The sequence below is a fragment of the Ascaphus truei genome, chromosome 1 (genome assembly GCF_040206685.1).
Source record: "Ascaphus truei isolate aAscTru1 chromosome 1, aAscTru1.hap1, whole genome shotgun sequence".
In the NCBI taxonomy this organism is placed as follows: Eukaryota; Metazoa; Chordata; class Amphibia; order Anura; family Ascaphidae; genus Ascaphus; species Ascaphus truei.
The window spans coordinates 393,308,258-393,323,677 of record NC_134483.1 but is presented as its reverse complement, the minus strand read 5'-3'; the positions used below and the strand labels follow the sequence as shown (position 1 = coordinate 393,323,677).

The 15,420-nt window shown below is 39.3% G+C and overlaps 1 protein-coding gene and 1 long non-coding RNA gene across 6 annotated transcripts in view; one reads left to right on the top strand and one right to left on the bottom strand.

Annotated features, from left to right (window-relative positions):
* Nucleotides 1–9,722, top strand: part of KLHL2 (kelch like family member 2) — a 113,233-nt gene extending 103,511 nt beyond the window's left edge. For 3 of the 4 annotated variants that reach the window (XM_075612057.1, XM_075612048.1, XM_075612029.1), the window contains 4 exons: nt 451–579; nt 2,058–2,198; nt 7,427–7,570; nt 8,374–9,722. In XM_075612057.1, the coding sequence (XP_075468172.1) occupies nt 451–579; nt 2,058–2,198; nt 7,427–7,570; nt 8,374–8,402 (443 nt within the window). In that variant the 3' untranslated portion in view covers nt 8,403–9,722. The remainder of the gene's footprint in view (nt 1–450; nt 580–2,057; nt 2,199–7,426; nt 7,571–8,373) is intronic. The other variant, XM_075612038.1, reaches the window with a different exon arrangement.
* The window catches only part of LOC142501753 (uncharacterized), a 12,529-nt gene continuing 2,117 nt past the window's right edge, over nt 5,009–15,420 (bottom strand). Inside the window, exons 2-4 of one of the 2 annotated variants that reach the window (XR_012803567.1) lie at nt 11,422–11,495; nt 7,316–7,372; nt 5,009–5,308 (exon numbers count right to left, since the gene is read on the bottom strand). This is a non-coding gene — a long non-coding RNA (uncharacterized LOC142501753). The remainder of the gene's footprint in view (nt 5,309–7,315; nt 7,373–11,421; nt 11,496–15,420) is intronic. The other variant, XR_012803566.1, reaches the window with a different exon arrangement.

Sequence of the window (15,420 nt, the reverse complement as noted above, 5' to 3'; positions counted from 1 at the left end):
TGTTCCTATCGTAACATACATATACAGTATTCTGGTTTTAAAGCAGCAGTCCATGCTGATTGACATTTGTTTTTGGCAAATAAATGTTTACTTCCTTCAATAGCACTATTCTTGCCCTTTCCAACGTTGTTATTATTAAAAACGAATGCTCCATTCAGTAGATCAACGTATGTTTCAATATTTAGTGTCCAGGAGGTTAAAATATAGCTGAACCCAGAACCCAGCACAGTCTAAATGTTAGCAGGGTAATCTCAGGTGCTAGAAATTTAAAAAAAAGAACACTTATAGAACCATACGTGCAGGAAATGTTCAGGGGTACTAACATTATGTGAGTTAAACTCATATAGGCTTTTGGATGGCGTAACCAATGTAAAAATCTGTACACATGAATGTTCTGTGAGATGTTTTACATATATCTAAACCTGTTTTTGCATTGGGCATCCTTTTTAGGCATGCTGTATGCTGTTGGTGGTTACGACGGAGCATCACGCCAGTGTCTTAGCACGGTTGAATGTTATAACTCAAGTACAAATGAATGGAGTTACATTTCAGAAATGAGCACACGAAGGAGTGGAGCAGGTATCCCAAAGACCCTGATACTAAATACTGCTTTTCCACAGCACAGTATTTAAACAACCTATAGCTTTTTAACTGTTGACACGTGTGTGCGTGTGCATGTGCGTGCGTGTGTTATATATATCCTGAAGGTGTTTTGACATGCTGTTGTTACATAATAACTGGACCTACTGTAAGCAAAGTAATTTAAAGCAGCAGTCCCTACTGCCGATTTAATTTTTTTTATATATAGGACGGTAGCAGGTGGTCTTACAGAATTGAGCCCCGAGATACTTACCGGTGCAGTTACTGGTATTTGTTGCCTGGAGGGAAATTATAATACCCACCAAATCTGGTGGGTTCTGCTGGCCACTAGCATGCCGCAATGCCATTTTACGGCTTCCTACTGGATGGCAATTTAAATCCCCAGCAAGAACACCTGTAACTTCTGTTAAGTACATCGGGAACGTGTTTGCTTTCGCATTGAAGGACCCCCGGGTTTCAGTCCTTTTAGAAATCCATGTTGAATAGTGGCAGTACAGCTGCTTTCATTTACATGACTAGAATTTGCCAGCCATGGAATCAAACCTCAGCCTGTTGTTTTAATACTTTGCAATAACGATGAGGTCGTCTGTAGCCGGATGTCTTTAAGTATCTTTTCAGCAGTGTCCTGTAACTCAACCCTTTCTCACGACTCAGTGAAACAAAACAAACGGCCGCAGCACTCAAAGGGTTAATCACCACATCCTCTGTACCTTACCACACTTTATTTACAACATTCCTGCAGAAAACCAGGGGGTACAACGTTTCTGGGGGTAATAAACCTGATGAAGGAAGGGTTAACCCCCAAAACGTCTTCTGCAAGAATGTTGTGAATAAAGTGCAGTAAGGTACGGCAGAAGTGGGGATTAACCCCTTGAGTGCTGCAGCCATTTGTTTGTTTTCACTGAGTTTTGTTAAAGTAACTTTAGTAACTTTTATTTATTTTTAAAGGGCTGTATATCAGTGTTAAAATAAGTGTATCTTATCTACTTGACACGTTCTCTTGCACAGTACATTAGATCAGGGCACAGGCAGTGTTGTATAGATCAGTGGTTCTCTGGTTACCAGCGGTCAATGTATTTGCAGACACTGGTAACTACAACTATAATTTGTATATGAATTGGATACTCGTTGGTTACCCCAAAATCTGGTCCAATGCCTGGAGAACCATTAGTATAGATGACTCTGTATCAGAACATGCGATTATACCATACAAACATTAGTACATCACAGTTTGTTTGAAAGACTACCAATGACACTAGATTAGGGCAACAGTAATGTTGTAGTTATGATAATTGATCCCAAAAGTGTTGCATCAACATTCCTTTTTGACTTATAGAAAACGGTTTGTTTGAAATTCATTTTCTTTTCACTTTACTTGCTGTACCATGGTTTAAAATCTTAGAGTTAAATACATATAGCACAGCAAGCAACATAACAGTTATATAATTCGTTTGTAGGTGTGGGAGTCTTAAACGGTTTGTTATATGCAGTTGGTGGTCATGATGGTCCATTGGTGAGGAAAAGTGTTGAGGTTTATGATACCTCAACCAGTACGTGGCAGCAAGTCGCAGATATGAACATGTGCAGAAGAAATGCAGGTACTGTATGTTCTAATGTTTGTTTTGCAGCCATTTTTCACTTATATTTTGTCAAATCCGTGAACAAAATCACCATCTGTGCCATTTTGTCTACTAATATTTTTGTTTAGGAAAGTTGTATAAATATTTTGTGGTATTGTGTTATAATTATACTCTTTTTTTTCAATACTATTAATTCCCAAGAGTCTGCATTTCTGTATGTCAGGCGCCTAAAATTACATTGCATATTTATGCCATATAGTGAGGCAGATTAAAGGAAGAAAAATAGCTACACAGAGGCGCAGAATTTGATACACAGTTAGGTCCGGAAATAATTGGACACGTACAAGTTTTGTTATTTCGGCTGTGTACCAAAATAAATTCAAGTTACAGTTAAATAATGAATATGGGCTTAAAGTGCAGTCTATCAGCTTTAATTTGAGGGTATTCACATCCAAATTAGAGGAAGGGTTTAGGAATTACATTTCTTTAATATGTAGCCCCCTCTTTTTCAAGGGACCAAAAGTAATTGGAAAATTGACTCAAAAGCTGTTTCATGGACAGGTGTGGGCTATTCCTTCGTTATTTCATCATCAATTAAGCAGGTAAAAGGTCTGGAGTTGATTCCAGGTGTGGCATTCACATTTGGAAGCTGTTGCTGTAAACCCACAACATGCGGTCAAAGGAGCTCTCAATGCAAGTGAAACAGGGCATCCTTAGGCTGAAAAAAAAGAAGAAAATCCATCAGAGAGATAGCAGGAACATTAGGAGTGGCCAAATCAACAGTTTGATACATTCTGGAAAAAAAAGAACGCACTGGTGAGCTCTGCAACACAAAAAGGCCTGGACGTCCATGGAAGACAACAGTGGTGGATGATCGTAGGATCCTTTCCATGGTAAAGAAAAACCCCTTCACAACATCCAGCCAAGTGAAGAATACTCTCCAGAAGGTAGGCACATCATTATCCAAGTCTACCATAAAGAGAAGACTTCACGAGAGACAAGAGGGTTCACCACAAGGTGCAAACCATTCATAAGCCTCAAGAATAGAAAGGCCAGATTAGACTTTGCCAAACAATATCTAAAAAAAGCCAGCCCAGTTCTGGAACAGCATTCTTTGGACAGATGAAACTAGGATCAACCTGTACCAGAATGATGGGAAGAAAAAAGTATCGAGAAGGCTTGGAACGGCTCATGATCCAAAGCATACCAAATCATCTGTAAATCACAGTGGAAGCAGTGTGAAGGCATGGGCATGCATGGCTTACAATAGCATGGGGTCACTAGTGTTTATTGATGATGTGACAGAAGCAGCCGAACGAATTCTGAAGTGTATAGGGATATATTGTCTGCTCAGATTCAGCCAAATTCAGCAAAGTTGATTGGACGGCGCTTCACTTTACAGATATCACCTGATCTCAACCCGATTGAGCATGCATTTCACTTGCTGAAGACAAAACTTAAGGCAGAAAGACCCACAAAGAAACAAGAACTGAAGACAGCTGCAGTAAAGGCCTGGCAAAGCATCACAAAGTAGGAAACCCAGCGTTTGGTGATGTCCATGCGTTTCACACTTCAAGCAGTCATTGCCTGCAAAGGATTCTTGACAAAGTATTAAAAATTAACATTTTATTTATGATTGTGATCATAAGTCCAATTACATTTGAGCCCCTGAAATAAGGGGACTATGTATGAAAATGGTTGCAATTCCTAAACGTTTCATACAATATTTTTGTTCAACCCGATGAATTAAAGCTGAAAGTCTGCACTTCTATTGCATCTCGGTTGTTTAATTTCAAATCCATTGTGGTGGCGTACAGAGCCAAAATTATGAAAATTGTATCAGTGTCCAATTATTTCCGGACCTAACTGTATATGTCATCTGATGGTTTTCACAGTAGCTACTGTGACATTAGGCTTTTAAAATAAGAATACAAAGGAAAATATATAATGCACCATATCACCATGGAAACAGCAAAAAAGCATTCTCATGGGGTGTATCAGATTCAGGGATACACAAACATACTGCATAAAATGCACAGAGCAGTGATTCTGATTTATATTCCACTCAAGTAAATTATAATATACTACAAGTCGCTAATAACCACTAAGCTTTAAGGAGTACCAGTAAAGCAGACATGCATGTGGGAAGGAAGTGCGTTTACATCAGGCATCTTCTGCTAGTTTAACATGTATGCCACCAGGTAATTCACACATTTCTCTTATTCTCATTATCCACTGGCCTTGTCTGTTTACATATGTTTTATTTTGTTTCACTGAAGTTCAAATGCGCTGCTTGATGTGATCTCCAAAACTGGAGTAGTCATATAAAAATGTTCATGTCAGCGTAAATAAATACTGTGCTATTAAATGCTAAAATAATCTACTTAGCACATACTGTATGTTTTCTGTTATCTTTTTTTGTTCCCAGTTCTGACTCCTTTTTAAATAATGCAGGGTGAAATGGCACAAGATTAGTGTATACTCATTATTTACGTTATTACAAATATGTGTGCATTTTTGTGCCACATACACTTTTTTTACATATCGATAACAAGATTTAGGGACATTAGAGCAGCCTCTATAATTGGGCCAGTTGGTTCTGTGTGTGGTAGCATGTACATGCCAAAATTAATACAGTACATACAAATTCAGTTTTGGTATCATTGCCCAAAGTCACAGAAAGTTGTATAGTCAATATGGTTTATCATTGCTTGTACGTAGGATTCTTTGAAGGCAGTGCAAGTGCTCAGTCAGTGTAATAATCTTCATGGTGTATTTATACTTTGTAATTTTCCTTATGTGTTTTATATTAAAGAAATAAAACACCACATATTTCCTTGTCAATATTTAATATAGTCCTTTGGAACCTAATGAGGCCTAGTGAGATTCAATTACAAATTGCTAAGGTTAATTTGCTGAACATAGAGTAAATCAAACCACTGGTCCAGGTTTATGCAATTTGGGCTGCCTAACATCACACCCTCTGCTGCCTCATTAAGAGGTGTTCCTCCATGTTTTACTCCTATCTTCTTGACACCTTCCATTGCATTTCCCAAACCAAAAGAATAGTCATCCAACGGCCCGTCCTGTTCAGAAAAGTTTGTGCATTCACAAACCTTTCTTTTTAGCTGTGAACAAACGCAATGACTTAGATAAATGTAGAACTGCCTTGTTTTACTCAGAAATGGACTTTAATATCCACACTACCATAATGATTTCTAACATCAACGTATTGTAATCTACGTCAGCCTTGAACATTTGGCCTCTGTCATATTCAAGTCGTGCTTCGTAAAGATAAGATTAAATGTTATTTGTGGTCCACTGATTCTTTTTTTATGAAACATTAAAAAATATATAATTAGGACTGCTCTGTGAAATGTGGAGCAATATAGTTTAACGTCTTTGCTCCTGAAGGTGGCCAGAACACACACGTTTACCCTTTCAAAACTGTGTCATCTGATTTAGAAGAATAGGACACTCAAAGCGGTTTCACTTAAGGACACTAAGTGGGCAAGTGTCTCCACAGAACAGAGCACTCAGGTGTTTAGGTTCCATATAGCTCTTGTTCCACTTAGAGAGAATGATGTGCCTACTGTGAACTCTGCTTATGTTAAGATCACAACCCTTATTTCATTTAAAGTTATAAAGAAAGAAAGAAAGAGGGTGTATATGAATAACACTGCCTATCCACCTTTAAGAAAGCAGTGCAGGTTACTTTTCGGACTTGAAATAAAGTATCTACCCATGTGCTTAAAAGTGTTTTTAAATAAACTGCATGAGTGGGACTTGTAGCCTTCCTCAGCCTGACGTTCTTTGACATTTGGGCTGCGACTATATTGTCGCTTGGCCGCTGGAAACGTTGACTGCTGGGACATTTTGCCACGCATCTACAGATGCTGGGAGTATGTAACCCCTAACCCATAGCTCCCAACACCTAAGTTAACCCCTAACCTACCTCTGGCAACCAAATGACGTCGAAAAGCCACTTCAACTGTCCCACGGCGGCCAAACAGCCGCAGCCTAGCTAATAAAAAAAGTTGTGTGTGACTCCTGCTGGTAGCCAGACCAAGCAGCACATTGCCAGGTTAAGAAAAGAAGCACAGGAGCGCACCAAGGTACGGAAAAATTGTAAATGTATTAAACAATAAGGCAATAAAATAACTTACATGTAAGTAAGAATAAATGAGTATCCAGGTCAGCGAAATGTTCAACAGATCGGCATCATCATCAGTCAGACAGGGGGGCAATTTCAGTTCCGTTTATGTGGAGATCCCGCGCGCTGGGACTCACTCTATGGCACTTGCTGCAGGAATCACCTCCGCATGTATGCAGGTAGTGGCGTGGTATCCAAAGCTAATGCACATGTGTGGAAGGAAAGCCCCCTGTAGGCGTCTGTGGATGCCGGATATGATGGAAAATCGTGACCGGAAGGGTACACAACGGTGTAAACTGGCCCCCAAAGAAGGAATAGGGAAGCTAGTTGCACAGTTCACTCGCGACGCATTTCGTTTAGTAAATATACTTCATCAGGCGTCGCGAGTGTGTACCCTTCCGGTCACGATTTTCCATCATAACCGGCATCCACAGACGCCTACAGGGGGCTTTCCTTCCACACGTGCATTAGCTTTGGATACCACGCCACTACCTGCATACATGCGGAGGCGATTCCTGCAGCAAGTGCCATAGAGTGAGTCCCAGCGCGCGGGATCTCCACATAAACGGAACTGAAATTGCCCCCCTATCTGACTGATGATGATGCCAATCTGTTGAACATTTCGCTGACCTGGATACTCATTTATTCTTACTTACATGTAAGTTATTTTATTGCCTTATTGTTTAATACATTTACAATTTTTCCTTAGCTTGGTGTGCTCCTGTGCTTCTTTTCTTGGTCATTCTGTTCACCGGCGGGGTCTTCCACCAGAGTCTGTTTTTTGGAGTTAGGGGATACACTTCAAGCCATAGGAGCAGCAAGAGGAGGGAGAAGAATTCATTTCTGCAACACTAGGAAGCAAGAGCGCGGACTGAACTTTCTTTGACATTGCCAGGTTAACCTGCAAAACAAACATTTTAGGAAGCTTTTGTCTAAACAAACACAAAAAACTTGCAAGGTACGTCTGTAAGAGGGTGATTACTTTTTAGGTGGCACACAGCAACTTTCCAAACTTTTTGATTCTTTAACATCACGTCTACTGAAAGAAAAAAACATTGTTAAAATATCTGTGCTTTGATTTTTCTTTAATTAGGTGTTTGTGCTGTGGACGGTATGTTATACGTTGTTGGAGGTGATGATGGTTCATGTAATTTGGCATCTGTGGAGTATTATAACCCGACGACTGACAAATGGACGCTTTTGCCATCTTGTATGAGCACAGGAAGGAGTTATGCAGGTAATGAATTATCTCTTACATTGCATTATATCTTGCCTGTAACAGAAATAATCATCAAATAACTATTGTCAAAGTTTTAGTTTTACACATTCATAACTTTGGGGCAAAAGATCATTGAGATCCTAAAAACAATTGAACAAATGTCAAAATGATTACTTTTTCTGGGCCAGTTCTCAGAAAAGGCTGAAGCGAATGTAATCAAACTAAATAAATAGTCTGTCTCATTGAACAATTAGCACATGCCACCTCTACTGTGGCATACATGTCTCGGTCATAAATGTAAGTATAAGGACCACATATCCCAAAACAAATGCATATGTTTTTTGGCCTCTCTTAGACTGTTTGAGAGAAAATAAAAGCTTTACACAGAGGGCCAAAATCCAAACCAAACATATCTATTGTAATTTAAATCCTATAACTGCAGAGAACCACTGGAGTTCTCTTTGTTATAAATTACTGTCAAATCTTCTTTTATTTTAACTTATTTAAAGAGTTTTGTCCCCGTTGTGCCAGAGAGATCTGCAGTGCATTGATCTGCATTACTATGCAGACGGCAATTGTTTATTCCCCCTAACCCCCTAAAATGTAATTTTGGTCTATCTGCTTTTTTCCAGTTCACCTTTATGTATTTTTGCTAATAAATAAACATATTTTTTTAACAATGTATGGAGAGCCTGAGCTTCTCATTATTTTCATTAGTCTTTCATGTCCGTTTTTGTCAATAATGTTTTCTGTATTTACCTTCCCCGTCCTTAAAGTGAGTCTAACAACCCGTTTCTTCTATATTTTTTTTTTGTATGTAGGTGTTGCTGTTATTGATAAGCCTTTATGAAGAGGGAGAGGATTTCCAACTATTGTCTTACGAGAACGCGAGTATAAAGTATAGTGCGGGTTCATGACCTTCCTTGCTTGTGGCTGCAATCTGAGGCAGCGGAAGATGAAAGACGGACCTGCGATATAGCACAGCAGGCACTGAAGATTACCCTAGGCAGAAGCAATGTGCAGAGTTATTCTGTGTTGAGCAGCAGCTGTCTGGATTTTTGACATGACTTCTGAACAAGATTTTTTCCAAATGTGACAAAAAAAAAAAAAGCTGCTTTTATATCAACCAGCTATTGCCAACCACGGTTGACTGCAGAAGGTTTTGTAAAGAAGGATATAAAGTGGTGTGTATCCTGGTGAAGTGAAGTTGTTCTTTTTTTCAGAGAGACGATGTACTACGATGAACTGGTTCTTTTCTGAATCTGCGCCAGTAGAGCAGTAGGAGACCTATTTTATAAATATGAACGCATCTTCGGATATGTGAATAAAACCAAGAGTGTGTGTGTGTGTGTGTGTGTGTGTGTGTGTGTGTGTGTGTGTGTGTGTGTGTGTGTGTGTTTGTGAGTATGTGTATAATGTATTTGTAGATGCTGCTTTTTTAAAGCAGTCCAGATGTTGAGTATGCACTATTTATAGTTGGCACTGACCTAGGAAATTTGCCAGTACTATGTTGTAAAACAGAAATGTATTTTTTGATATTTAAAATTGCCTACTAATGTGCGCAGTGGCACTTTTTTTTGTGGGGGGGGAGGAGGAACATATATTGCCAAAATATGTTTTTATATATATTAAACCTGGATTAACCATTACCTATTACTTATTTATGATGCTCTTTGTTGAAATTTTGCACATAATTCATTGTAATTCATTTCTGTGTAAAGATGATTCCATAGCATGTAGATGATGATTCCAGGTTTCTGATGAGTGTGTGGATATCAACTGAATTTGCATGATTTGGTGAACTATATCCGGCAACGTAGTTACGTTATCAGCTCTCACAAGCAGGGCCGTCATTACCTCTCTGTATCTGTTCGTGCATGTTTGTCCTCATCTGTATGTAACTGTTTATGTATTTGTAATTTACATAACCCCATTGTACCGCGCTGCGGAATTTATTGGCGCATCACAGATAAACGATAATAGTAATAATAATAATAATATTTGAACAAAAAAATGAATACAAACATCTGCTGTGTTTGGCAGTCTTTGTTAGGAGTACTGTTTTTGTTGATATGAGTAATGAATAACAGATTTTCTTTTGAACATGGCCCAAATTTTTCTGTCACACTTGATCTCCTTCCTCTCAATAAAACTTTGTATCACGTCTTTATTTATTTGGTCTCCCTTAAAGAAACAAATTACATTTGCAAAGCAATATACCACTTACTGTCCTTTATTCTGTAAGGTGTGATAAGCGCAGATGATGTGCTAGCGCAGGGGTAGGTAAACGTTCTGCGCTGCACCCCCTGACTGCTTAGCCCCAGTGCTCGCACCCCCCCCCCCTTACCTAGGAACCGGTGTCAAATGACTGGGGGGTCATGTGATGTCACTTCACCCCGTTGCGTCATTTAACGCGTCACCCAAAGCCAAGGTAAGTAAGTTACAGAGGCCTTGCGTGTTCCCCGGCATTTCCTTTAAATGCTTTGGCAAAGAGCATGGTGCCTCTGTAACCGCCGCACCCCCCAGTTTGTGCACCCCTGTGCTAGCGCATGCAAAGTCCCATTGACTTTAGTCGGGCTTTTCATGTGATAGCACATCATCTGCGCTTATCACACTTTACAGAATAAGGACCACTGACGAAGTATGACCATTGATCCTTCGACCAGTAAGGTGTGGTCAGATACAGACATGGAGTTGGGGTGTAAGCCAGTGTTTTTCAACAAGATGTTCCTACGAGCCCTTGGGTTTCCTGAGTATGCCTGAAGGGTTCCCTGCAATTTTCAGGTCATTTGAAAATTGTACTAAATACAGAAGAATTTACAATACATCTGATCTCAGACATGCTATTCGAGGGGGTTGGGGTTTATCCGAATATTACAATATACTTATAGGGTTCGTTAACCAAACAAAGGTTGAAAATCATTGGCGTAAGCAAACTAAGCAGTTGTTGAACACCCCAACAGGCTCAAAGCTTCTTCCCTGTTGAAGCCATTTGATTACAATTTAGAAAGCTAATTATCAAAATAAATGCTCTCAAATTAATGCAACCTAGTGCAAATGAACAACACCATGCTTATCAATGGAAAACTCAATTTCAATAGAACTATAAGGAACTTTGGTAAATCGGGGCACTGTTATTTTGCATCAGTATTTCACAAATATTGCAGGCAGTAAATTAAACCTATAATCTGCTTTATTGGTGAAAATGATCAATTGTAGTATAAATGAGGGCTAGCGAGAGATGTGAGAACAATCCCTTTTAACAATCAGCCTTGAACAAGGGAAGTACTCAAAACACAACTTTTAATTTTAAAATGTTAATGAGTAGGAAAGGGTAAAAAATTGTGTTTCTGAGTGAAAGAGCTACAGTATTCACACAGAGAAGCATGGGGGAGGAAAGGCCTAGCTAGCAGGCTGGATTTCTGTCCATGAGCCCAGAACCAGGGTCCTATGAAGGTAAGCCTTTGCTGAAGCAGGCGCCTTGCAACTAGGAAAGGGCTAGATTTCATTCCCCCAGACCCCCATAAGTGTGTATATTCTCTGTTTTTTTTCTATTTCTGTGTGTTTCCAAGGTCTTATCCGAATAAACCGCAATTTATTTTACTGACTGTTTTGCCTTGTGACGGATCCCTTAAATATATAGGTGTATTTGGCCTGGTCTCCCGTGACATACACTTTTTGTCTCACATTGTAATCTGGTCTGTAACTGTTTATACACCTATAACATGGTATGTTCCATAATACCTATCTTTCCCCACATAGCAGATATACTATGTAAATCCTGTCAAAGCTGCAGTTCAAGCTCCCAGTTTTTTTGTGTTGTTTTTTTTTTTTACTTCAATAGTTTCATGTGGGCAATCTCTACTTACCTAAAGAACTGCATAGCTGCCGGTCAATTCATTCTCCGTCTATTGATCGGCGAAGTTTGGCGACATCTTTAGATCTGGGGAATGTAAATGGTTGCTATATGAACAAATATGCTTGTTAAAATAGAATACAAGAAAATTGGTCTTTCAAAGTTGTTGTTTTTTAAACAGAAAATGCTAAAAGTATTTTTTCTTACTACAGATCGGGTAGACAGATTGTTGGGGGGGGGCTTGTTGGGATTGACCCGGCGGTCTTGGTAGCTGGGTGACAGTTAGAAGGGGAAGCAGGGGCAATAGGGAGAGGCATGTCATTTCTGAGCTGACACATCCCAATAGATTTGCCATGTTGAGTGAAGATATTGGGAATGTTGGGGCAGAAATGGCAAGGCTGGGGGAGACTAATTCCTCTAGCAGCCAGGGGAATAGTTCCTTCAGCACAGAGGGGACTCAGGATGCTCAGATACAAAGAAAGATTGTGGTGGTAGGGGACTCCATTATTTGGAAGGTAGATAGGGCAATCTGTTGCCAGGACCGCATGAACCGAACAGTTTGTTGTCTCCCGGGTGCTCGGGTTCGGCACATTGCGGATCGGGTAGACAGATTGTTGGGGGGGGGGGGGGCTGGGATTGATCCGGCGGTCTTGGTACACGTTGGGGTTTTTAGAGCACTGGGACTCCTTTTCTGAGAGGTGCCATCTATATTCCAGGGACGGATTGCACCTCAATGAAGAGGGATCTTCTGTGCTAGGGGGGAGAATGCTAAAAAGTTTGGAGGAGATTTTAAACGGAGGGGGGAGGGGAATGAAACAGATAATGAACTAAATGGAATAGATGAGGATACAAGGTGGTATGGAGGTAGAATGGGGGCAAGTGCAAGTTTGACAAGCAGTGAGACACCCATAGTAAATACAGATAATACTAGAAAACTTCTAAAGACTAAACCAAGTGGGAGCAGAAAGGCAGGAGCAGATAAGATAATAGTACAGGATGAAAAAAAAACTTAAATGCATACTTGCTAATGCAAGAAGCCTGACAGATAAAATGGGGGAGCTTGTATTAATAGCTGCAAGGGAGCAGTATAATATCATAGGCATTACTGAAACATGGTGGGATGAAACTCATGACTGGACAGTTAATTTAGATTAAGAGGGTTATTCTCTTTCGGAAGGATCGAACAAATAGAAGGGGAGGTGGAGTATGTTTATATGTTAAACCGGATCTAAAACCTATTATAAGGGATGATATCTATGAAGGGAATGATGAAAATGTAGAGACTTTGTGGATAGAAATTAGCAGTGGAGGTAAAAGTATAAAGAAAATGTTTGTGGGAATATGCTATAAACCACCAAATATCTGAGATTGAGGAAGCTAAAATACTTTTGCAAATGGAGAAGGCATCAAAACTGGGTCATGTTTGCATAATGGGGGGATTTTAATTATCCAGACATAGACTGGGGCAATGAGATTAGCGTTACAACAGAAGGAAACCGGTTTTTGGGGGTGCTTAAAGACAATTATATGACCCAAATTATTGAGGAACCAACCAGGAGAGGGGCAATACTGGATTTGGTCATATCAAACAATGTAGAAGTAATAACAAATATTCAAGTCCTGGAACATTTGGGTAACAGTGATCATAACATGGTCTCATTTGAAATAAATGATCAAAAAACAGATTACTTGGGTTCAACAAAGACCTTAAACTTTAGAAAGGCAGATTTTAATAAACTGAGGTCTAATTTAGTAGTAATACAATGGGATGATGTTTTTGCAGGGAAAAATGTAGAAGATAAATGGGCAGTCTTTAAAACATTGTTAGAAAAGCACACTTATCAGTGTATACCCTTAAGTAATAAGTATAAAAGAAATAAGTCAAAACCAATGTGGCTAAATAAACAGGTAGGGGAGGAATGGACCAGAAGAGGAAGGCGTTCAGATTCTTTAAGTCAGAAGGGACGGAGACATCGTATCAGAATTATAAGGAATGTAACAAAATTGCAAAAGGGCAATCAAATTAGCAAAAATGGATAATGAAAAAAGGATTGCAATAGAAAGTAAGGTCAACCCTAAAAAGTTCTTTAAGTACCTAAATAACAAAAAAATGAGAAAAGAAAATATAGGACCCTTTCAGTGTGAGATGGGTAGGCAGATTATTGGAGATAAGGAAAAAGCTGAGGTATTAAACAAATTCTTTGCATCTGTGTTTACCAGAGAAGAATCAAGTTCAATAGTAGTGCCGCAGAAGGAAGCCACAACCTCCATATTAATGAACAATTGGTTAACTGAGGAAGAAGTTCATAAGCGACTTGAAAAAAATTAAAGTAAATAAGGCACCTGACCCCGATGGCATACATCCAAGAGTTCTCAAGGAGTTAAGCTCAGTAATAGCCAAACCATTATATTTATATTCAAGAACTCCATTTCCACAGGCTCAGTACCACAAGATTGACGTAAAGCAGATGTGGTGCCTATATTTAAAAAGGGAGCTAGATCACAACCGGGAAATTACAGACCTGTAAGCCTGACTTCAATAGTAGGGAAACAAAAAAAGAAAAAAAGCGCAAGGCCCATAGAGTAGTATAGTCTAATTTACTTTTACTTCAATAGTAGGGAAACTACTTGAAGGTTTAATACGGGAAAACATTCAGGAATACTTAATGGAAAACAAAATTATTAGAAATTGTAAGCATGGATTTATGAAGGATAGATCTTGACAAACTAACCTTATTTGTTTATTTGAGGAGGTAAGTAGGAATTTAGACTCAGAATAATATATGCACCTGGATTGAAAACTGGTTCAAGGACAGACAACAGAGGGTTGTCATAAATTGAACTTTTTCAGGTTGGGCTAAAGTCGTGAGTGGAGTACCTCAGGGATCGGTACTGGGACCCCTGCTTTTTAACTTGTTTATTAATGACCTTGAGGTTGGGATCGAGAGCAAAGTCTCCATCTTTGCTGATGATACTAAATTGTGTAAGGTAATAGAATAAGAGCAGGATGTAATTTCTCTTCAGAAGGACTTGGAGAGACTGGAAATGTGGGCAGGTAAATGGCAGATGAGGTTTAAGACAGATACATGTAAGGTTATGCATTTGGGATGCAAAAATAAAAAGGTGACTTACAAATTAAATGGAGATATATTGGGGGAATCCTTGATGGAGAAGGATTTTGGAGTGCTTGTAGACAGCAGGCTTAGTAATAGTGCCCAATGTCATGCAGTAGCTGTAAAGGCAAACAAGATCTTATCTTGCAGCAAACGGGCAATGGATGGAAGGGAAGTAAACATAATTATGCCCCTTTACAAAGCATTAGTAAGACTACACCTTAAATATGGAGTACAATTTTGGGCACCAATCCTAAGAAAAGACATTATGGAACTAGAGAGAGTGCAGAGAAGAGCCACCAAATTTATAAAGGGGATGGACATTCTAACTTATGAGGAGAGGCTAGCTAAACTGTGTTACACACCTATAATATATATTATCTCTAACTGTGCATGCAATGTCTTGTAAATACAGATGCAGCAGCCATTATTCTAACAAATCACAGAGCCGATTTCGTGTGCGCTGTTGTACTCCACGTGGCATTAACGCAGCCAACTGCCCCAGGCACACGTGTTTATCGCGGTTACTTTGTTTGAATTTCATGGATTCTGTTTCTTTGTGTGCAATGAAATGCAACGAAATGAATGAATTGTAATGTGTACAATACTGTGCTACTGTGTCAATTTCAGGTGTTTAAAAACGAGAACACTAAAATACCATTTTTTGCACTCGCCTGCGCTTGCGTCTAAAGGCGGTACGGTTGGAAGAAATCCCGTGCCATGACATGGGTATTCCGAGGAATACAACGCGTGAAGTTTTCAAATAACAGCCGCCAGTGCATCTGTAATGTATACCCTGTTCACTGATGTAACTGTATTTGTAACCATGTATTGTTTGTCATCATAACTATATGCCCAGGACATACTTGAAAATGAGAGGAAACTCTCAATGTATTCCT